General features: G+C 41.3%; 1 protein-coding gene across 5 annotated transcripts in view; it reads right to left on the bottom strand.

The window, feature by feature from the left end:
• The window catches only part of PIK3CG (phosphatidylinositol-4,5-bisphosphate 3-kinase catalytic subunit gamma), a 35,940-nt gene extending 14,053 nt beyond the window's left edge, over nt 1–21,887 (bottom strand). The window contains exons 1-11 of one of the 5 annotated variants that reach the window (XM_061413965.1): nt 21,521–21,860; nt 21,363–21,395; nt 17,686–19,692; nt 14,472–14,537; nt 14,134–14,359; nt 12,637–12,740; nt 10,083–10,229; nt 8,462–8,552; nt 7,418–7,548; nt 6,336–6,447; nt 4,703–4,860 (exon numbers count right to left, since the gene is read on the bottom strand). In XM_061413965.1, coding sequence (XP_061269949.1) covers nt 4,703–4,860; nt 6,336–6,447; nt 7,418–7,548; nt 8,462–8,552; nt 10,083–10,229; nt 12,637–12,740; nt 14,134–14,359; nt 14,472–14,537; nt 17,686–19,680 — 3,030 coding nt within the window. In that variant the 5' untranslated portion in view covers nt 19,681–19,692; nt 21,363–21,395; nt 21,521–21,860. The other 4 variants (XM_061413966.1, XM_061413968.1, XM_061413964.1 and 1 more) reach the window with 4 other exon arrangements.
• Nucleotides 21,888–25,132: the final 3,245 nt, after the last annotated feature.

The raw sequence follows: 25,132 nt of genomic DNA, 5'->3' as shown, positions 1-25,132 counted from the left end.
GACAAATAGATGGGGAACCAATGGAAACAGTGAGAGTCTTTATTTTCTTGGGCTCCAAAATCACTGCAGATGGTGACTGCAGCCATGAAATTAAAAGACACTTGCTCCTTGGAAGAAAAGCTATGGCTAACCTAGACAGCATATTAAAAAGTAGAGACATTACTTTGCCAACAAAGGTCTGTCTAGTCAAAGCTAGGATTTTTCCAGTGGTCATGTATGGATGTGAGAGTTGGACCATAAAGAAGGCTGAGCACCGAAGAATTGATGCCTTTGAACTGTGGTGTTGGAGAAGACTCTTGGGAGTCCCTTGGACTGCAAGGAGATCAAATCAGTCAATCCTGAAGGAGATCAATCCTGAATATTCATTGGAAGGACTGATGCTGAAGTTGAAGCTCCAATACTTTGGCGACCTGATGCGAAGAGCTGACTCATTGGGAAAAAACTCTGATGCTAGGAAAGATTGAAGGCAGGAGAAGGTGATGACAGAGGATGAGATAGTTGGATGGCATCACTAACGCAATGGACTTGAGTTTGAGCAAGCTTCAGAAGATGGTGATGGACAGGGAAGCCTGGCATGCTGGAGTCCATGGGGTGGCAAAGAGTCGGACATGACTGAGTGACTGAACAACAACATCAACTAAAATGTTGGCAGTTTTTTTTTTGGAAGGTGGGATAGTGGGCAGCATTTTATATCCTGATATTTTTAATATTTTATTGGCTTTTGTTTTTTTTTAAGGAAACATTTACTACTTTTAAAATTTAGGGGACTTCCCTGGTGGTCCACTGGTTAAGACTCCACACTCCAATGCAGGGGGTGTGGGTTCCATCCTGGGTTGGAGAACTAGGATCTCATATGCTACATGATGGGACCAAAAAACAAAATTAAAATTTAGGAAAAAACCCTGCATTCTTACATAAAGTAAATGGAAGCCAAATTTCATTTTCCAGTGATATCAATGTATTTTTTTGGAGTATGTTCTATAATTGTTCAGGGACATTTCAAACAAAATGACCCTTAAATATACCACCAGTGGGAAAACCATTTTTTTTTTAATCTCTTTAGTAAGGGAGAATTATTTCCCCCCATGCAGAGAATTTATTGATCAAAATCATCATCATTGCAACATATCTGTTTAGCACCCTGTGTGTAGGGTGCTACTGAAAGCAAACAGATGATCTTGGGTTCAAGTAGTGGGTCTTGGTGTGTCTTATTACAGCTTGTTCCTGAACTCTGCCCTATTCCATAAATGACTCATGAATCTGGTCCTAGGTTCGACCAGCTACATCGGAAAGGAGAGGGGGTGGGACAGAGCCACACTTTCCTTTTCAGTTCCCCTGACTCCAGTCCTCTCATCACAAACTCAGTAGGCTTTTCCGTCTTGGTGGAGCAGGCTCCCCTCACCCTTGACAAAAATGGGTCAGCTCTTTAAGATGATTCAAATGTGCTGCGTGCATTCATGAACCTTAACAATTCAAATTTAGTGGTTCGCTGGAACCAAGGACACCTTTCCTTCAAAGAATAAATATATACGACGTTTCTTACCCAACCTAGAAATGGCAGCTTTGTCATACAAGATCCTTGGATGTTCTTTAGAGAGTTGGAAGATGCTCCCCTTCCCTGACCTTGCAGGACTTCATCTCAAAAAGGAGCACAAGGTGAGAAACAGAAAATATTCTAGAAGGCTTAATAGTATGTAAACACACACACACACACACACACACACACACGAACACAACTGTCAGCAGGTCTGAGTCAAATGATGAAAAAACTTGCTGCTCATCTTTGTCAAGCTGGAAATTTTAGAAATTCTGCATATGTAACATTGTATATATACATGTATAACGTGCATTTAGCTGCAGTTTTCCTCTTGAGAGTGAGGAGAGGAAAAGGTGGGGAGACCAGCAGAGAAGAGGGCAGGCTGGGCAGGCAGAACAAGCAGAGCTCAGACCCCTACTTGCTCCTTAACAGGAACAGTGCTATTTTTCATGTTTTCTATATTATAGTGCTGCTGAGATCTCATTTCACAGAGGGCTTCTCATCCTAAAAGTGTTCAAAGTTTGAAGAGCTGCTGTTATATATGTGACAATGGAGGTCTTGTTGATTGAGTTCCTGCTGTATTATGGGTCCTGAACCAAGCATTCTACATATTTCATGTAAATAATCCCTAAAAACCCTACTTGAGGTGGGTCTTAGAGTTCCCACCCCACAGAGGAGGAAACCGAGGTTGTGAAAGGATAGGTAATTCATAGGTTTTAAGCAGCAGAGCCAAGATGCACACTAACGTTGGTCTGCTCCAAAGCCCATCCTTTCAACTACAATGCCATGCTGATCTGTTTAAGGTTCATTTACAGGCACTTAAAGAGTATAAAGTGTCTGCCTACAATTTCGGAGATCCGGATTCAATCCCTGGGTCGGGAAGATCTCCTGGAGAAGGAAATGGTAACCCACTCCAGTATTCTTGCCTGGAAAATCCCATGGATGGAAGAGCTTGGTAGGCTACAGTCCATGGGGTTGCAAAGAGTCGGACACAACTGAGTGACTTCACTTCACTTATAGAGTACGCCAGTACTGTAAAACAATCATAGATAAATACAGTAAAATTGACAAAGGTATGTTTTTGGCAGTACACATGCCCCTAGAATGTTGCTTTAATGAAAGCAGTTCTAATGGCTCAAAAACAAGCTTTCGGTCACAGAGGATGTAGAAATGCTTCTAGACTGAAGGGACAGACTCCCTGCAAAGAATTGTTGCTTTGGGAGGAAGCTGTCCGGACAGGGAGTGAGCCTGTTTGTGGCCTCCCCAAACCCCAAGTCTTTTCATTAAAGAATATTTTGAAACTTAAAAATGACAACAAGGAAGACTAAAGGGGAAGGATTGCTGGGATTGGTGGGGTGATACAGGCACTATAGGATGGGAATTTTGTCAACAATAGTTCAGATGAGCAGTCATTTTAGGGACAACCCTTGGCCAGAAGGAAGAGAACATACATAGAGAAATACGGAGAGACTGTTGTGAGGTCAATATCCTCGTGTCTGTCTGTTTAAATGGCACTATTGCTGCTGTGTTTGTTCAAAGCAGATGAACCCCATCTCCAGAAGATGAGAAATGAGCATTTATTATTTGTTGCTATTGTTTAGTTTCTAAGTCATGTCCAACTTTTTTGCTGCCCCATGGACTCTAGCCTGCCAGGCTCCTCTGTGCATGAAATTCTCCAGGCAAGAAAACTAGAGTGGGTTGCCATTTCCGCCTCTAGGGGATCTTCCCATCCCAGGGATCGAACCAGCAGCTCCTGCACTGCAGGTGGGTTCTTTACCGCTGAGCTACCTGGGAAGCCCTAAATGAGGATTCCCCCCCACCACGCCCCTCCTGCTTTAAATTAAATAGTAAAACTCTTGCAGGTTGTGTGTGTTTGTGTAACCATTTTTCTCTTCCAGAAAGCTGTCACAATATGTGATTTTTTTTTTAACCTTAAAGAAAAACAGGACTGAAATGTGTCAAATCCCTGGAAACAGTCTGCATCCCAGTTGAGTTTACGCAGAAAAACACTAGTCCTGAGACCATCTGGCCACAGAGATCTCAGTTTCTCTGACAACACCCCTGGTGCTGTGGAAGGGGAAGTCCGGTAACCACCACATCGAAAATCAGCCGGGAGAACAAACGAGCACAGGCAGGTTTCAAAACAATACATTCCAGTTCCTGTTCCCCTGAATGCCAAGGCCCATGTCATCTCCCAAGGTTAATATGAGCCTCAAGAGGACACTCAGAAAAGAGAGTGAGTCCTGAAATGCTGGATGCCGATCAAACCATGTTTCAAAGGTGTTAAGAGGGAGGCTGTTTAAAGGGAGCTTGAGACCAACATGCTTGTAAAGTAATCACTTGTTGCCTCTGCTGGTCTGGTTTGTGTTTTGATGGCTTTAAAACGGGGCGTATTGCAATAGTCATGACAACTTTTCTGAGTTCATTCACAGGTATTACATTTGAAAGAGCAAACATTTTACTCCTCAGGTATTTGAAATACTATTTGATAGTCAAAAGTGGATGTAGACCAGGAAGGAATAAAAGAGAAAGTCAAGTGTGGACATCCTTAGAGAAATGGGAGACCCACGGAGGAGTGGGTGGACAGGTGAGCGGGACAACCCAAAGCTCTTGGGACAACCTATAATAGAGCTGACAGGGTTTCCAATGAGAGAAGGGACCTTCCTTTACAGAAAGAGACAAGCAAGAATTCCTTGTGTTATTAATAGTAACTGATAAATACACACCTGGAGCAAAAATCAAGAGAAGCTCACCATCATTGGTGAGTCCTGAAAAGACATGTAAAAGCTGGATCTTCTAGGCAGCATCTTGATTAGGTAAATATTCAAAGGCTAAACCTGCCTGCCAGGAGTTCTTCCTAAAAGCCCTCTCTTCAGGGCCACATCATCCTGCTATATATCAATGGGACTATACTAACCAGTCCCATTGATGATGGAATACTCCTACTTGCTGTTTGGTTTTAGGAGAGGGTGACTGAGAAGCATTATTTTGCACTTGGGGAAGGGACAGAAGAGACTGGGAGGCGGTTGGGCGTGGGGAGCAGGGGGAGTCACGTGAGAAGCGGGTGGGCAGAGGCAAGAGGAGACTCAGAGCAAAGTGAGAGGTGAGGGCTGCAGCACCATCTGGTTGGTGTTCCCAGCAGGCAGTCAAGAGGGAAGCAATTACCTGAAATTTCTGGAAGTGTAGACTTGTCTTCTTTCCAGAAGTCCCCATCACAAACAGGAAGTCTGGAGTTAGCACGAATGGCACTCTCTCTTTATTAATGCCCAGGAAACTTTTATAATTCCCAAGAATGTGCCCAAAGTCAATATGAAATAGATTTCCTTAAGAGAAGGAAATGTCTGACGTCATTATACCAGCAAACAACACACTGGTCTGTTCATTTCTTGACATATTTTGCAGTTGACTGAAAATGAGCTATCTTGGGTGTGAGAGCTATTTTTACTCTGCTTGTGATATATTTTGTCTTAGCAGGTGTGTGCTGTAAGTAGCCACAAAGCACTCTTTGAAACATGCATAGTTTTGATATCCTTCTGATGCTCTTTAAATGACAGCCAAATACCATTAAAAAAATTCTCGTCTCAGAACTATTCTTACAAATATAAATCCAAACTCTGGCGTATATATATCATCATTATGCCCAAGACTCTCTTACACCCTTTATGGAACTCAGGAGAGACAGATGTCTCACTCTTACAAATAAAACATTTGAATTTCCTTTGGGTCAGTTTCTACCACTGTCACCATCACAACTCCCTTCATCTCTTTTCATTTATTCAGCCCTCTGTCATCTGAATGGTCCATAAGTGCATTATCTCTTGATTCCCAAGGATGGATAATCAACAATTTACTCCAATACGGTGTTGTTGTTTTTTTCTTTTTCCCCAGGCTTCACTCTTAAATTGGGGCTTCCCTGATGGCTCAGATGGTAAAGAATCAAATTTCTTAGAGAAAAATGTCATGGCATGCCACCAACACTGACCACTGTTAGACAGTGAACCAGAAAGGACGGATAAGTTAGGAAGGTGCAGCATTTTAGATTTAAGGGCACCAGTGACTTTAAAAACATCTTATTTATTTGATTGAGCAGCATGTGGGATCTTAGTCCCTCTACTTGGGATCAAACCTGTGCTCTCTGCATTGGAAGAATGGAGTCCAACCACTGGACCCCCAGCAAAGTCCCTTACTGGTGACTTTTTTGTTGCTTCTCTGTACCATCTGACATTGTTGATCATATCCACCTTCCTAGCTTTCCAGCTACTGTCCAGCTTGTCCTTCTGAAGTCTCCTTTCCTATATCTTCTTACATTACTCACTCCTGGGTACCCCCCGCTAGGGTGATCACAGCCTCTGTGTCCCTACACAATAATGACTTCTAGATCTGTGCTCCAACCTTGACTTCCATTTAAAAATTACTCTGTGCTGAGTGGGGGAGGGGAGGTGGGTAGGGTGAAGCTGGGAAGTTAGTATTTAATGAGTTCCCATTAGGTAAGACAGAGAAGGCAATGGCAACCCACTCCAGTATTCTTGCCTGGAGTATCCCAGGGACAGGGGAGCCTGGTGGGCTGCCGTCTATGGGGTTGCACAGAGTCAGACACTACTGAAGTGACTTTGCAGCAGCAGCAGCAGCAGCATTAGGTAAGATGAAAAAGTTTTGGAGATGGATGGTGATGGCTGTACAACAATGTGGGTGCAGTGAATGCCACCAAAATAGACACTTAAAACTGGTTAAAATGGTAAATTTTATGTTAGGCATATTTTACCATAATCAGAAAGCATTACTCTATAATAAAACTCACCTGTCTCTGAGATCATAATATTGTCATTGTGTCTGTCGCCTATCCCAAGAACAAAGGTTGCCACACAGTAGCCAGCACAGGAATAAACAAATCTCTCCACCGCTGCCTGAAACTGATTAAAAGGCATCTGAATATTAGTTGTGTTCTTACTGCAAAGAGCAGCATGAATCTATTACAAAGGACTCCCCAAAAGATGCCATTCTGGGAATCACTTTCAGGGAGCAAGTCAGTGGTGCCTGGTTTCATTGAAGTTTCATCTTTGAGGTGCCAACTTTCTCCATTGCTCTCCTTACATTGTAGGTGAAGATACAGTGACTCAGCATGAGAAGGAAAACAATAGTCAAAGGACAACAGTAATATAATCAAAGGGTTCACTGCCTCTCTATGCATCACTTGCCAACAACAATCCAGACCCCATAATGATTCCTCCTTTGTTGGTGAACATATGTTTTGCTTGTGACCACTTAAAGTATGCATGGGTTCACAAATCCACACGTATAGCAGACTAATAAATGCTACTAATTATATTCCCTTCCCCAAAAGGCTGCTACCCATGCAAACGAGAAGTGCTAATCCTGTACAGCAGAATTTTAACCAGCAGCCAAGCAGCCTAACCACACAGCTTGTGGACGCGCACATGTACTTCTGAGGAATGGAAGTAGCATTTTCAACATCCCTAATTTACCATTTAGATTAGGGTGCAGGGGTAAATTGCAAATTACTTTTTATGATCTGGAGTGTTTCCAGATCAGAAGGAGTTTGTCTGTGTTAACTAAATTGTTCTGCTGAATGACAAAAATAGATGGTCTGAAAAGATGCTAACAAATTATGTCCCAGAACCAAATTTTATGCAAAGCAGGCCTGATAATCAAAAGAGAAGCAAATGCTCAGTGAAGTCTGAATGAGCACCTCTGTTTTGCATAGATCTACTATGTCAGCAGCATTTAAACCCCCATGAGCTCAGAGGGAAAGTGTTCCACAGTGTGTTAGGAGGCATGGCAATGCAGACCCTTTGAAAACGTGTCATTAGACTGCTCACAATTTCTCAGGAGCCTTTGGAGTGGGGAGAAGCAGGAGCTCACCTTTTCTTCAATAGGGCATTTTTCTTTGAGCCAGTGACTCAGCACTTCATCTTTAAAGGCTCCCGTGTTGCCCACTGTGCTTTGCTGAATTTTGGCGATCGTTGTGGCATCTTTTACAATCTCAATCATTCCTGTGGGAAGATGCACAGATCTGATGTGAACTGGAGCCAAGCACCGGACCCAGAGGAGGAATGGCTGTGTCTTTGTTCAGTGGAGGGTAGAGAGCTTTCTCCACCAGAAGGTTATTTTCCAGGTTCGTGCTGGTGGTTTCCTTATGAGGAAGAGAAAGAAAAGGAGGCGGATAGGGAAGTTGTGTGGGACCTGCTTTCAGTATCCATGAATGAAAAGAGGAAAGGGCTGGTTTTTGATAAGCAAAACCATTAATATGCCAAGCACATCTTTCTTCACTTGGCAACCTGTTCCTTTTTCTTTTTAAAATTCCAGAGTCAAATGGGAAGGCTGTTCTCTACTTCTCAAATTGGAAACTGAAATAAAAATTTGTTTAATTGAAATTAAAATGTGAAATGTCTACAAAAGCACCTAAGAGGAAAGTACATAATAGCTTTGATAATGTGGAGTCAGGCTTGTAAAACAAGTGGCAGATCTTTCCATCTACTTTTGAAGGTTTTTTGTGAGAGAGTTTACTGTGCAATGAAAAGAGTGAAAGTTTAGAGGAGGGAACAAGTTCTTGTTAAAATCATTTCCATATGTAGTCACAAGGAATTCAATCATGCATTCATGTATTTTCAACACGTCCATACTAAACTGAGAGTCACATTCACTAGCCTTGGAACATCTTCTTCCTTTTACATGGATTATGATTGTAATTTTTTACTTATTAAAAGCCTACACTGAAGGGATGACGGTCTTTAAAAATTCTGGGGGGACCATGTGGTATGCAGAATCTTAGTTTCCCAACCAGAGATTGAACTCATGCCCCCTGAAATGGGAGTCTTAACCACTGAACCACCAGGGATGTCCCCTGGGATGATGGCCTTTCAAATGAGCTGAGCAGTCTATTCATCTCCCGAGGTCCCCACATACCTATTTTGTCACCAGTTGAAATGCAACCATATGGCAGGAGGCACAGATCCAAAGATTCAGTCTCCCAAATGGACTCCATGATTCGTAGAATCTGGGCATCAAAACACAAAAACGTTTCTCTTACAAATATGTATTTCTCTTCTCCATTAAAAATGACAACAATCTTTTCTGGTAACACAAAATGTTGAAGTGAATGTAAAATATATAAGTAATGAATTTACTTTTATTTGTCAACCTGGTACTCTAATGTTTCCTTTCCTTGGGAGCCTCAGTTTTGGCTCCAGAGTGGTACTTTGGAGAAGAGGAAGGTTGGATTTCTTTGGGGGTAGGTTTTAGCCATGATTCATCTATTATTCTTAGTTATGTATATTTTGCCATAATAAATATAAGTTCCATTCTAACATCTTTACACATTTTTATCCATAAGGCACTCTTGGGCTCCAACCAGGGCAACAGTGACAATGACAATAATGATATCTGACATTCACTGAGACTGTTTTATGTTGATCCTTTGCATTAACCCTCTAGTGTGGGTATGATTATTATTCCCATTCTTTTCCAGATTCTTTTCCATTTTAGTTATTACAAGATACTGAGTAGAGTTCCCTGTGCTATACAGTACGTCCTTGTTTCTCTATTTTATATGTAGTAGTGTGTGTATCTGTTAATTCCACACTCCTACCTTATCCCCCTCCCCCTTTCCCCTTTGGTAACCATAGTTTTGCTTTCTATATCTGTGAGTCTGTTTTATAAGTAAGTTCATTTGTACCATGTTTTTGATTCCATGGCTTGCCTATTTTAAATAAACTACATGACATATTAGAAATTATGTTACTTCTACAGTATTGAACAACTAGGGTACGGTAAATATTACTTACAAATCTGCAAAGCTAAAATGTATGTTCAAAAATATGAAAATGATCAACATTGATACCTTTGTCATCCACCTTCTGTTCTAAAAATCTGTTCACTCTTGTTATGTAAACTGCATGAATTCTCCAATCATTTCCCTGTTCATCTTCTCCCTCCAACCTGTCAGATCATTCACTTGAATTTGTGTATGTGGATATATACCAAAGCTGATGTATGTAAGGAGAACATCTGTGAGTGTATGTTGTTCGTTGTTCAGTCGCGAAGTCGTGTCCAACTCTTTGTAACCCCATGGACTGCAGCTAGTCTTTCTGTTCTTTACTGTCTCCTGGAGTTTGCTCGAATTCATGTTCATTGAGTGTGTAATGAATGAGTGTGAAAAAATCAATGAATGTCAATGAATGTGAATAAAGTGGATGCTTGGGGGTCAATGTATTTCTATTCCATGTTCCCACACTAGGAATGGGGTGTATAGAAAAGCAGTCAGGTGCAGGATGTGTTTCAGCTTATTTGGGAATGCTGCATATGCATCTCTTCAGGAGTGGACAGAACCATGAGGCTCACTAGATTCGTATCTAATGGTCTGTGGCCATACTCCCCCCGTGAAAACTCTATTATGGTATCTTTGATCACTGTTCATTATACAAAATAGGAGAATGGAACAGGGTCAGTAGAAGGTATTTTTTTTTAACAACTAGTACAGACTTCTTGTTTTGAACAGCTGAAAAAAAAATCCTTAACAGCAGTATACCTGTAGAATAAGCATGTCTTGGCGTAGATCATCACCGTGTTTAAAGATAATTCCAATTGTTTCATTTGATAGAGCTGTAGGGTCAGCACATTTAAACTCAAGCCACAGAGGTTTTTTCTTAGAGGCCATCACTTTACATTTTTCAATCTGTAAGAAAACAGCCACGTGTTTCCTACACACAATTGAAAACACATTGTGGAGACATACATCTTTCTGCAAAGCATCACTATAAACACCTAGGAAAAAGTTTTCGGTTGAAGGATTTTAGTGATTTGGGTAAAAATGTGCATGGCATTTTCACCAAATCCAAAAATGCTAGTGAAAGCAATTCACAACGCTTAAACCAGTGGTTCTCAAAGTGTGTTCCCAGGAAACCCAAGCATCTGTGGAGTGCCTAAGAGACATGGCATATCCTATCTTCTGATATTCCACTCTCACAGGACTCTTGTACTTTTATGTTCCCTCTAACACAGGGCAATTTTGCTGTTATTTGCTTATATATTTGGCCTCATTCTAAGAATTAATTTGAAAAAAGAGTTCTGTTGCTACCGTAGTGTCTAAACATGGTTGTTGCAAAATTAGATGCAATCTAATTCTAGGCCAAATCTAACAAGATGAAATTTAACAGCAATAAATGGAACTCTTGCACTCAGATATTATACAATGCCTTTCCCCTCCAAAAAGCCTACATAACATCAAAATGAATTCAAGGTGGGAGAAAGGTGATTTAGCAGCCACTCTTTCCAAATAGAAAGTCTTAGGAGTTTTAGCCAACAGTGAATTCATTATGGATCAAAAACGTGATCTTAAAAAAAGCCAAATGATATGAAGCTGTATTACTATATCATTATTCCTACCAAGTTCTAGGGCTTCCCCAGTGGCTCAGCAGTAAAGAATTCACCTGCAATGCAAGAGATGCAGATTTGATCCCTGGGTGGGGAAGATCCCTTGGAGGAGGGCATGGCAACCCACTCCCCTATTCTTGCCAGGAAAAGCCCATGGACAGAGGAGCCTGGCAAAGACTCAGATAGGACTGAAGTGACTGAGCATGAACCCATTTCTAACTTCAAAAGGACAGTAGGTAGTGTATGCTTTTGCTAAAGAGCCAGCTTACTGCTAATTGTTATAAAATTAAACATGGATTAAAGACTTAGATATGAGAATTAAAACTTTAGGGAAAAAACTTGGCATACTGAATTAGGAGATGTTTCTCCACTTTGGCACTACTAAAATTTTGGACTGGATAATTTTTTGTTTGTGGCGGGTAGGGGGAGGCTGTCCTGTGTATTGTAGGATATTTAGCAGCATCTCTGGTCTCTGCCCACTGGATGCTGGTAGCATGGTCCCAGTTGGAACAATCAAAAATGTCTCCAGACATTACCAAACATCCTTTGGTGGAGGAGGTGGGGGTTCACCCCTGGTTGAAAATCACTGGATGAAGCAAATATTTCTTAGGACACAAAATGTGTGAACCATAAAAGAAAAAATGATAAATTGAACTTAATCAGAATTAAAATCTTCTACTCTTGGAAATACATTAATAAGAAAATGAAAAAGTAATCCATAGACTGGGAGAAAATATTTGTAAACTACATACCTGATAAAGGATTTATATCCAGAATATATAAATAACTCAAGAATAAAACAGTAGCCCAAATTAAAAATTATTGGAAGATATGAAAAGAAGCTTCTCAAAAAAAATGAAGAATAAATACATGATAAGATGCTTAACATCATTAGGGAATGATGAAACTAAATAAAACTAAAAATAACAGTGAAGTACTACTTCATACCCATTTGAATGGCTAAAATTAAAAAGATTGATTATAACAAAAAGTACATATTGTATGATTCCACTCTGTGACATTCTAGAAGAGGCAAAATTTCATGATGGAAAACAGATCTGTTATCCAGGATGGAGTACGGAAGGAGGACAGGACTAATCACAGAGGGATACGAAAGAATTTTTTCTACAAATTTCTATGAAAATATTCTCTGTCTTGATTTTGTGATGGTTCAGTTTGGCTCAGTCACTCAGTCATGTCTGACTCTTTGCGACCCCATGGACTGCAGCATTCCAGGCTTCACTGTCCTTCACCAATATCCAGAGCTTGCTCAAACTCATGTCCATTGAGTTGGTGATACCATCCAACCATCTCATCCTCTGTCATCCCCTTCTCCTCCTGCCTTCAATATTTCCCAGCATGAGGGTCTTTTCTAACCAGTCAGCCCTTCACATCAGGTGGCCAAAATAATTGGAAGTGGTGGTGATGGTTATGTGGTTGTGTACATTTGGCAAAGCTCACTGAACTGTAAACTTGCAATGGATACATTTTATTGTATACAAATGGTTCCTCAAGAAAGCTGACTTAAAATGGATGGGAGATTGCCCAGTGCTGAGGTTCCTAGTATCTAGCAGTTGAGGAACGGCTTGACAGAAGCCCATCCAGGGACTTTCCAGCTTCCCTGTCTCTCTGTAAATGTCAGCTTTTATCCACTAAGGCCTGGTGAAGCAGGCAGAGACATTGTCAAGACATATCAAGATGATACCTACCACCAGTGCGCCTGCCTTCAGTCCAGGGTCATATGGAACTCTAAAGCTTTGGGGGAGATTCAAATTCTGCAGGATTTCAAGCTTTTGCTTTAGTTGGAAAATAACTGTAATTGTAAAAACACACAAGAGTTATATGAATGCAAGAAATTACCAATATCACCTACAACATTTCCTGAAGTCACACATATTCACAACATTCTATACATTTGGTAAGGTGAAGAATAGGAGAAAAGGGAGTAGGTTTCTGTCCTTGAGGAACTAACCTTTCAGGGTGACAGGCTTACTGAGAGCAAAAAACTATGCACACACGTTACAACAGGGGACAGAAATATCTGAATATATATGGCATACCCAGACAGGTATAGAAGGATGCTTTATGGATAATGCTAGGGAATTACTGTAGTTTTCTTTCCAACATATGAAACTTTAAACTGCCATCTGATTTAGGAAACATATCTGAAGACCATATTAAATGGAATTTGGTTAGGGTTTGGTAAATTCTTTTCAAAAGAGGAAGTTAGGTTGTATGGAAATAATATGACAACCTCAAAATTCTAAAGGCAAATATATAAATGGAAAATTACTGCCTGGGTAACAGACTAGAGGTTAGTATAAAATTTCCCCTTTCTTTCTTACAACAACAAAAAAGTGAAGATTATTATCACCATTATTTTTAGGAGAGAGCATTTGGTATATTGGAAAAGAATCAAAGGGAAAAATGGAAAATCAAACTATTCAAAAGCTTAAAATTGGTTGAGTATGTTAGTGAGGGTCCATTATGAGCTATAATGCTGAATCTAGGTATACAAGCATGATAAGAGATAATTCCTAGCTCAAGCTTCATACAGCTCAATAGACCAGAAAAATGTGTAAGTAGCTTTAATTTAATGTAGTATCAACCAAAACCAATGGGAATATAGATAGAGTGATTCATTTAGAATTTCTTAGAGATAAGACAACACTGGAACATAAAGGGGGTGATATATATATTTTATAAGAAGCACATATATAAATAAATATATATACATCTTGCAACCTATGATGTATACATATACATATATATTAAAAAATTGAAAGAATTCTCAATAATTCATTACTTTGAAAGAGTGAAGATTTGAAAATTATATGCATGTTTTGAAAGATGGGACAGAAAGGGTAAATATTTGGAAATAACTAATCTTTGTGTGTGTGTAGGTGCACAGTTGCTCTTTAAAAATACATCTTACATCTGCATAATGCAGTTTTAATTTTTCAAAGAGTTTAACATCTATTATCATACATTCATCATTAGAATATAAATGTAATTTCAAAACTTATTAACTTGTAAAGGGAGAACTTGATATTTGCTTACTGAAGAAAGACAGAAAACTTAAAAATGTATTCTTGGCTACCCTGAGGAAGGTGTGACTTGCCTTCCAGAAGAAGAAGGATCCCAGGGATGATATTTGGAGACAAATGCATTTGGAAAGAGCACCAAGAAAATCGAGCCACCCGTACCTTGGGAGCTGACGTCATACTTTTCGGCAGAGAGTGATTTAATATCAATGGTGACTTTTTGTAACATGTCGATTACTTGGACTTGTTGAGTGAAGTCCCGTAGCATGGCCGTGCCACAGCCCCTCAGGTAGGCCTCCAGGATCACTGCAAACCTCTGCTGATAGTGTCTCGACTGGGCAATCTCACTTCTCAAGAACCAAAACAAGAAGTGACCAATTCTTTTGTTCTGAGGGTGGAAACAAGAAGGTTAAAATTATTATGACTAATGCTACAGATCTATCAGTCGATTCTCGATAACCTTTTAAATGTCATGCTCTTATCAAAATGGAAGTACTTACTCTTAAACCACGCTTCAGCAGAAATCTGGCAAGGGCACTGTCATGGTATGGTTCAAATTTCACAGCCTAAGGAAAGAACACATTGGCATTTGTAGGACTGCATTCTCCATTGGTTAATCAGGAAACAGGAAATGGAGAAAAAGTGGTCTCTGCCTTAGTGGGTTTGTGTGGATAGGAGGATGAGAATCTGATCAATCATTTAAGTTCAGCCCTTTCTCTTCAAGGACACTTTGGGCCAGAGTGAACCACTTGCTTAAGGACCAGGATTAGAAGCCAGAACCCTTGACTCACAATAATGTGCTTTCGATAACTTTAAAAATGAAGAGGTGAGGGCTTTTGTTCCCATGAAGGGCTTACCTGATTTTTATTGGAAGGATAGAAGAGAAAGATGGAGACAAATCTATAAAAGTGGAAGGAAAGAAAGGTTGTTGGGAAGAAAATAGACAGTGGGGATATTGTACACTTGGGAAGAAAAATATCTGTTAGATATAAAGATCCTAAAAATTGTGTAGCTCCTCTTCTGCTCAAGATACGTGCTTGGCATCTCACTAGCAAGTCAGTGAACTGCCTCTCAGGTTCTTACTGCAACAGACTAATCATCACTCCCTTCTCTGATTCAGAGTATACAGGGCTTTTTTTTTGCCTGAAAATCTCTTCTTTTATCTGCTTTCTCAGGTTTAGCAGTGTTTAGTAGTTTTCTCATCACTTGGCTAATATGGAGATATTTACATAGGTGGCAGCCCTATGGCTGAAAAAAGAAAAGAACAAATTAAAAAAAAAAAAAATAGGGCCCAGGTAGGTGGCTGCCCCAGACCCTGCCACACACCACTCCCCCCCAACCTCAACTGCTTCCCCAGGGCAGCCTGGGCAATTTAAAAATAAAATGTAGGGGCTTCCCTGATGGTCTAATGGTTAAGACTCTGTGCTTCCAATTCAGAGGTCACGGGTTCATCCTTAATGGGGGAACTAAGATCCCACATGCTACTTGGCCAAAAAAAATTTAAAAAACCTGAAAAATAATTAAATTCTAATGGGTGCATGGATATTTATTACATCATTTTCTGTACTTTTCTGTATGTATGCAATAGATCATAATTTTAAATGCAGTAAGATTAACAAATACTGTTTGATTATTAGAGGTGCATATATAAAGTTACAGGATAGATGGGATTTATAAGCATAAAGAGAAGTTTAAAATTAAATATCTCAGGAGTATTTCCTTTATAAGTAGACATGGTCTATCCTTTTCCCTAAGAAACAGGAGAAATTTCCATTCACTTTATGTTTTAGGGCCTGGGAAATTTTGGGTATGATTTCTAATCCTTACTTTGGTTTTCCAGTTTGGAAATGATCAATACTGACTTGATAATATTTCAATTATCCCCATGCTTTCAAAGATGACGTATGCTCAAACTGGTGCCACTGTAACTGTAGTTAAGATCTTAATTCTGAGAATGTGGTTATTTAGCCACCAGTAGTCACTTCAGAAATGTTACCAAGTTTTTAACCCAAATGTGAGTCTTTTTGACCTTCTTCATGTTTCACTTCTGTAAAGATGATGCAGGTCTCAACCAGGAGACCATTTTAATCAGGAATGAATGAGTCATTTGGCCATATCTGCAAATGACTACTCTTCTTCAAATTTAGGACCACAAACTCAATGTTAATATCACTGACCTCTTTTATTTACACGTTTCTAAGAAGAATACTATTCATTTTCCAAGGCTGCAAAGTTCACTTGTGAAAATGATGATGTAAAATAATTCATGATGGCCTTGGGATTTGAAACAGATCCCTTGCAAATTTGCCTCATGTTCTTTTTGTTATGGACAGCTAGAAAATTGAGGATACTTTGATTTTTATTAAATTTTCATTAGTGTTTAGGCTAGCCTCTGAACTCATGGGCAGAGAAAAACTTTGGTTATATTTGATTAGATAAAGATAAAGGCCAACTATGTTTCAAGTATCTGAGTAATGGGAAGGTGAAGATTCAAAGTTTAGACTATCCAAAATTTGCATCAGAAAACTCCAGAAACTGCCTATAAATATAGAAAATGATTAGACAGTTTGGTGTCCAACAGTTAGCCTGAAAAACATCACCTACTCAGAATTGTCCTTAGCTTCTTCAATGTAAATTAAGTGTCCTCAGGACCCCTGACTATTTTCTCATAACATTCTATAGCTTTTCCTCAAAGCGTTTGTCACAATATGTTATTCAGTATCTGCCTGTATGTATACTTATTTGATGTCTTTCTCCATGAACTACAGGCTACTCTAGGGCAAAGTCCAGCTGTGTTTTGATCACTTCTCTATATCCAGCAACAAGAAAAGGGGAAACACTCAGTCTGAGTTGTTGAATTAATGAATGAACACATCTGTTCTGTAAAATAGAATTCTCTTCCAATTCCTGTCTTCCCTCCTCCTTGTCAAGCAGCACAATATACTATGAGAATGACTATAGTGAGCAAGAGAACCGGTCCTCCTTTATCTAACTTCCTAAGGAAACCTTTAACAAACGATTTAGTCTCTCTGGACACAGGGAAAGGCATATGAAGAAGAGTGGAAACAGAGTACCAGACCTGTCTAAAGAGAGGGGCTTTCAAGGTCCCATCCAGAATTGAGATGTTACTCTATGAATTGTGACAACCATGATCAGAGAGTATGACCTTTTCTCTTAGGACATACTATTGTGCATACATGCAGATATTGGGAGGCAATAAAAACAGCAGACCTGTCATCGGACCTCTGGGTTTGAGTTTGTCTTTCAAAATATGTGACCTTGGGCACACTACTTAACCTCTCAGTGCCTCAGTTTCCTTATATATATAAAATGCAAATGTTAACTGGACTCCTATCAACATTGTTGGGAGAGTTAAATGTGATAATACATGAAAAGTGCGTAGATCACTTGGAGCCTTGGCATAAGGGAGCATTCAATAAGTCAAGTCTATCATTAACAGAGTAAACTCTCATTCCCACTGGGCCAGTTCTCCTAAAAAAGTGAAATTATTCATGTCATCAAAATGCTGGTCAGAAAGCCCTCAAAGACAGAAAAAAAGTAAAAGGGAACATTTACTACTCTTTGAGTAGTAAAAAAGTAGATCTACTTTGACTGATCATTGACTCTCTTTGGACAATGTGCACTGGAAGATGGCTTAATATGGCGCCTGTCAGCACATCCAGATAAATTCCTTGAGATGAGTGCCTCCCCTACCTGGACCAATTGGAGCAGGTAATGCAGAACGTCATCGTCTTCCAAGCTCTCCAGTTTCTGAACTGCAATGGCTCTTACGTTTTCATCCGAAAAGTTGCAGTCTAGGAGTTGCATCGTTAATCCAACATCCAAAGCACTTTGATCCCAGACCTCCCTTCTGGCTAACAATTGATATGTTTTGGCCACAATTTCTTGCTGTCCCCATTTCACTGAGCTAAAGAGCTTAGGGTATGCTTTGGGATCCTTAAGGCTTTCATATCTGAAATGCCAAAGCAATTCTTTGTCTTCCGCAGTAAGAGGGTTAAGTGGATCAGTAGCTATGATTGCCTCCAGTTGCTTCCGAAGTTGGTTGGGCATTTCTGCTCGTACGCGGTCCCCTTCCGGGTCAGGGGTGGGCTGATGCTTAGGCAAGGCTATGGGGTGACAGTAGTTGTCCAGGAGAATGGAGATGGACATTGAGTTTTCCTTGTCGGGATTGGTGGCAGATGTGAGCTTGTCTGCATTGAAGCTCCCTTGGTCTTCCCCCTTCCCAGATAACTGCCACATGTGGAGCACGTACTCGCCGTGGCGCAGGAGGAATCGGTGGTCGATGAGCAGCAAGTTCACGTAGTAGAGAAGCTGAGCTTTGCCTCTGGACTCGGGACTGGGAGTCTCTGCAGAGGCCTTACCAGACAGAGCTGGTGCTTTGCCACAGTAGATCTGGAGGTTGAGCAGAGCCCCTTTGGGTAAGTCTTTGATCTTGATACTGAATTCAAGCCACACATTCCAGAGCACCTCCTCCGTGAAGGGTTTTGGGCTGGTTCTTCTTTGGCAAAGGACTTGCTGCCCATACTGGATGTTTGCCTCCACAAAAACCGTGAGATCTGCATTCCGGGGCAGGACGGGGATATCGATGCCCCTGATCTTGACTCTGAACTTGCGGTCACAGTCCCACAGGGACACAGTGAACACGCTCTCATGGTCCTTCCCATGGATGGTTAGCTGCTCATGGTAGCCAGTGACACCGGTGCAGTCATCCACCAGCGGCCACTCTTCCTTCCTCACCTCATCCAGGGCTGGGTCCGGCGGAGTGTCAAGCACCAGGTGAATCTCTTCACCATTCTTAAGGCACTGCCGCACCCACTGAAAGTTTTTGATGGGCGTCTCGCCCACCAGGTACTCATCGCGGCCACAGACACGCAGCACAAAGTCCTGTTCGTTCTGGCTCTCAGGGATATCCATCAGGGACTTCTTCTTGGCCATTTTGGTAAAGAAGCTCTGGAGGATGGTGCCAGGGGTATCATCAGCCGAGACCTTGATGGTCTGGCTGGTGGTGCTGCGGTGAATAATGATGAAGATACAGTTGTTGGTGATCTTCTTCAGCAGGTACTCAGGGAGGGGCTTAGACGTCACCCAGGGGTGCATGGCGTAGAGCTTGGGGTCGCGGCCAGCCACCTCGGCCATACGCGGGGTGACCAGGCGGCGGCGTGTGAACTCCAACTCGTCGTCGTGCACATTGCTGACATCTGTGACATCGTAGCCGATGAGGGCAGTGAGCTGGCGCTGGAAGGCCAGCGTCTCCTCTGAGGGTGAGTGCCGCTGTACCAGGTGGATCTGCCCGGGGCTCCGGTGCAGCACCTTCCAGTAGTGCAGGCAGTCCAGGGTCTGCACCACCTGGTACTTGTCATAGATCTCATACCACTGCCCCTTCTTCTGGTAGAGCAGGAGGAAGTGGTCCGGGCCCAGCCTGTGGTAGAAGTCGGCGGCCACGCTGGTCTCCAGCACGCGCAGCCACACTTGGGCCTTCATCTGCTCCACGTTGCCGTGGCCGGCCACATGCAGCAGCGCCGTTTCGGGGGTCTTGGTGTTGCGTTGGCTGGTGGGCAGCACGAACTCAATGGGGATGAGCTCCATGGAGGACATGCTGGCCGCCGTGCTGCGTGGCTTCATCCTCCGGCGCCTGCGGCAGTTGTCCTCTCTCAGCACCACAGCCTGTTCATGGTTCTCCAGCTCCATGCCCTATGTGACCTGGGAGCAGAGAGAAGAACAGAGGGCTCTTCAGAGGGAAGGTGCTTGCCTTTTATGGTGGCCCGTGAGCTGGCAAGGAGAAGGTGTAGACGAATGACAGGGATGTATGCAGGAGGACACAGGAGGTTTGGAATAGGGGCCCAGGAATCCTGGCCCCACCACTTAGAAACTGGGGGAGGAGCTGCTTAAATAATCTCTGAGCCTGTTTCCTATCCATCAAATGGTGTTAGCAATACTTCAGAGGGTAGACAGGAGCATTAAATAAGGTTGAATGTGGGCCATGGGTAGATGGGGACTCATTGATTATTCTCTCTACTTCTGTTATGTTTGAAATTTTAATTTAAAAAGAGAGATCAAGCACTGATCTAGCATGCTGTCTGATGAACTAATGGCTCTAAGTGGTAATTGTTTTAAGCATATTGAAATGCATGGATGAGTCAAATAATCCAGTTAGAGCATCAAGTCCTGGTTTACAAAGTGCCATGTAAGATGCTGAAACAACTCCCTTTGAAAGCAGGCCTTTGGCTTATTCCTCTTTGTTCAGTCTCACATGTCTCCTGGGGGACTCAGACACCTTATCCAAGTTGCCTCATGATCTCTTTTCAAACTGTCTGGATCAGGTATCTGCGCCCTCATCAACTTCCTGTCTTTTTTTTTTTTTTTCTCTTCATTTTTTTCTTTCTAGTGAGGAGAGGTAGTCATTTCATTGATAAAACTCAAAAAGATCAGAATTGGTGAAGCTCCTCTCAAGAACATTTGCAGATATTTATAACTGTGAATCATGAAATATGTAAGCATCTTGGCTGTCATTGCTCGAGTCCCCAGGGCTGTACTCTCCAAATATGAACTTTCAGGTAGTCTGCCTCTGGAGAACCTACAGGTTGGAAGGAAGGACCTGCTTTGGGACCCCTATTGACTATTTAACCTCCTTTTGCTCTAATATTTTCATCTCTATAACTAGAATTCACCAATATATTCTCAATAATTTATCCACTATTTCCACAAATAGTTAATAAGGACCTACTTTCACAAAGCATTTAAGTATAAATGTTACTTATTGTAGTGTGAAACTCTTCAAATAATGATTGAAATGCTTAACATATTAAAATTGAAATACGAATAAGGTATTTTGATTTTACTATTTAGTAGTTCTTATTCTAAATAAGAATCAATTAGTGAAACAAAAATTCATGTTTAAGAAAATATTATTCTTAAAGGACTAATGTTAGTGTAATATATAAGTAATTATTTATTTCCTTAAGAAACAGTGGAGCATTTGATATATACCAAAAAGAAGAGTTTGATTAAAAGGTAAGAAAGGCAAGTTTCATTAGATCCAAACTTCTGTTCAAATCTTGACTTAAATTTACTTTTAAAGTCAACAGTCCCTCTCTCAACATATTATGAAGTTACACTTACTAAATACATGAAACCAACTGTCCCAAAGAACTGTCTCTTGCAGCTCAAGCCCTTCACTATTTGGTCTTTTTCTACTTTATAGAATGACAAAGAAGAGAACTGTAAGCTGTGAATACTGGCACTAACTTGAAACAAAATAGGTCCAAATTTAGGCAACATGCAAATACACAGCAATTACTTCTCCCTTCATGACATCAAACAGACTTACAAGATAAGAGATGCAGAAGAAAACTGGCTGACTAAATACTCACTGCTTTTCATGGTTGAGGCTGTGAAGCTTTCTCCTTTTACGAGAGAGAGACGTTAAAAACACTGTTTAGCAAATCGCGAATCATGCATTTGTAAGAACTTGAAGGCTGGCTGGCCCTCCCTCTTCCTCCCAAACAAAAACAAAAAAGGACTGATGCACCTGCAAAGCTATTGCCGGAACCTTGTGGATATCCACACACACGGGTTGGACTAACGGGTTGGACTAGATGATGAAACAGTCAGTGGCAGCATCGTCAGAAGAACGACAGCAGTTCCAGATAAAAATATTCTGGCCGAGAAGGAAGTGTCACTATTCCGAGTCAGACCCAACAAAGGGCAAAAAATAGAAGGAAGCAATACCTGATAAAGCAGCAGAGGCGACGATGTTGAAGGATCATTTGTTTAATTTCTAAAAACAAAACAAATTCAAACGTACCCAGTGTGCTTCTAAACTCTTCCGCTTTTCTGGGTCTCCCTTCACATCCAGATGCAGAGGAAGTGTTGCAGTTACCAGGAAGGAAGTTTTAACCAAGTTGATTATACGTGTGATTGCTCATTTTAAAAGTGTAAGAAATGCATTTCCTGTTAAAGCACACAGAACTAAGCATGAAAGTATATGTATTTTTTACTCTATGAACTGTTTTTTTTTTTTAATTTCAAGAGTGCAAACCAATTATTATAAAATGACATAGATTCAAACCAAATATGCATTCATGAGACACACACACGTGAACTATTTTTCTGGTTAGTTCTCAGTGGAGAGAAAGTCCTCCTAGCTACAGTATTAGAGAGCCAGCCTGGTGGGAAGATTTTAAAGAGCCAAAGGAAACCCATTAGTCCTGCAAAGCCCATTCAATGAATTTTCCCTCATGGACCCCCTGTTCATACCCTGTATGACCCCTTGTTCATACCCTGTAACTGAGGGATGAAGGAAGAGAAATCTAGTGATCCAGGGGACTGGTTATCAAGCTGAACATTTTCAAAGACAAGGTCTGGAAGTTCATTTCCTTAGGTCGGTGAGACAGTTTTCTATTTTTCAAAACATTTATGCTCCAAAATATCACTGGCTCAGACTGAAAGTACAGTGTGTATGTGTGCATGTATATGTGTGCATGTGTGTGTGTGTGTGTTGGGGGTGGAGACTTCTTGAAAGCAGTGATTGACTGCAGACAAAATAGGTTTCTTGGTGTCAGTGGATTGGGAGCTGAGTACTGCCCCACCAGTGAGAGGGTCTCTGGGAGGTGGTTCCTGATTCCCAGGGGAGTGAAGAATCCCTAGAAAAGCCATGCTCAGTCACTTTTATAGCAGCTCTGTATATTCCAGTAACCTCGTGTCCTTCTAGATCCTGGAACAGTGGCCCTTCTCCTCCATTCTAGGATTTCCTGTAGCTGAGTTCATCCTTCAACCTAGGCTCTCATGGACTCCACTGAGGTCCAGGGACAACAGGTAAACATAGCCTTGGCCTCACAGGTTCCTTGGAGATGGATAATTAAGTTTCTCTCAATTACTCTGAGAGAGAAATGATTGTCTAATCTGTCTCCTTTCACCACAGGCCTCCTAGATCTTACCTTTCTATAAACAGTGCTGTAAGAGTTGACATCAACAGGTAAGCCATTAACTCAAGGTCTGCCTCTGAAACATTTCAGAGGGATCTTATCAGCTTCCCAAAGTGTATTCCTATAAAGGAATACTCCTATAGGAGCCTGGTGGCTTTTGAAGCTTCTAAGTTAGCCTTCTTGGTTGGTTTGAGGGAGGCACCAAGAAGCCTCCTCCCACAGGAGCTGGCCAAGCTGGGATTTACCTCGACTGCGTGGAGGGGTAGGTGGGTAGAGTACAAGTGGCAGTTTGGGGCTGCTAGGGCTGACCACAGAGGGACCGTGAGCTTGGCCAACTCTGTTCCCCAGATCATTCAACAGATAGAGGAGACTAAGTCCTGACAACCTAACACACACACACATGCACACACATACATTATTTCAGAACTATTAGACTCCACCTCTTGAATCTTCTTGCTTCTGTAGGAATTACTCAGCTAAGTCCAATTATGCAAATATTGTCTGTTCTATGACTAAACTTGCAAATACTTCAGACTTTTTTAGTGGTTTGAGATTAAGAACCCTGCTCTTCCCCAAGTCCTAATATAGCCCCTAAAATTTGACTATATGTAGTCATTGTTTCAGGGGAGAAATAATGGCCAGTGTCTCCTTCCTATTGGTAGATACTTCCTCCACACAGAGGAATTCTTTACTAGTTGTATCCCCAGATTTTTCAGGGTAGAAACCCCCTTGGCCTTATCACTATCCCATTTTATTAATATGTTTTTCTCTTTTCTTCTTTTTTGCCCTTCTGTGAATCTCCATACATCCAGCACTATGTTTTCTATAGAGTAGACATACACTATATTGTGACTGAAAAAATATAATCAAATAGTCTGACCTTTTTATCACATTCAACATTATGGGAGCCACAAGATCAAGCAGATTAGACAGTAAGAACACAATATGATGTGCCTTAGATGAAGAATGAATTATTTGCTTTGAGGAAGGTTCTTTAAGACAAGCTTTAGAGATACCATTTGTAGCCGAGAGAGAAAAGATATGCAGATAAAAAAAAACTGCAATGTGATAGCATAGGCCAAGTGGTTTATAGTTTATGTTCCTTCCATAATATAAAAGTTTACTGGAGGAGGTCACTTTGAGTGGTATTTAAAACATTTCAAATATGCAAGGGGAGGTGCAGGATGTAAGGCAAGAGGAATCAGAGGGGGAAGTCTTCAAGCCAAAAAGTATTTGGGGAACAGTGAACTGATCAGTTCTCTGACCTGGAAGATTTGTGAAAGACAGCAATGGGAGATATGGAAAAGACATGGAAAAATAGGCCCGTGGTTCCCAAACTTCTTTCATGTCTCGGCACATGTACATTGTAATGGTGTTTGTATAGTACATTGGGTATAGTGGACCTAATGTTCGTGTTCCCCTCCACTCCTAATTCATCTACTGGAATCCTAACCCCCAATGTGATAGTACCAGGAGGTAGGGCCTTTGAGAGATGATTAGGTCATGAGGGTGGTACCCTTATGAATGGAATTTGTGCCCTTATAAAGGGGACTCCAAAGAATTCTCTTGCAATTTTTCTGCCTTGTGAGGACACAAAGAGGAGATAGCAGTCTGCAGACCAGAAGAGGACCCTCACTAGACCCTGACCATGCAGCTACCCTCATCTCAATCACCTAACCTTCAGAACTATGAGAAATAAATTTGTTGTTTATGGCTGCCCCATCTATGATATTTTGTTATAGCAGCCAGAACTGACTGTGCCATAGGGATAAGGGAAGAGGTTCTTCAATGCATGAGGCATTGTCTGTATTCCCCAGGGACCTTTGAGACACACTGATTGGGAAGCTGTAATTGGTTATTGTTCCTGGATAGGATAGCTCTCTGACTCAGATGTGTGCGTATCTCTCAACCTGACAAAGCACTGGAATCCATCTTTTCATATTTTTGTAGATCAACCTCAGATGGTTTATATAATGATACAATCAATTTAAAGTCATTTTGAAGTGAAGTGAAGTCGCTCAGTCATGTCCGACTCTTTGTAACCCCATGGACTGTAGCCTACCAGGCTCCTCTGTCCATAGGATTTTCCAGGCAATAGTACTGGAGTGGATTGCCGTTACCTTCTCCAGGGGATCTTCCTGACCCAGGGATCGAACCCAGGTCTCCCGCATTGTAGACAGACACTTTACCGTCTGAGCCACCAGGGAAGTCAAAGT

This window comes from Bos javanicus, chromosome 4 (assembly GCF_032452875.1).
Source record: "Bos javanicus breed banteng chromosome 4, ARS-OSU_banteng_1.0, whole genome shotgun sequence".
NCBI lineage: Eukaryota > Metazoa > Chordata > Mammalia > Artiodactyla > Bovidae > Bos > Bos javanicus.
The sequence above is the reverse complement of the archived record's forward strand: the minus strand, read 5'-3'. Positions and strand labels throughout refer to the sequence as shown.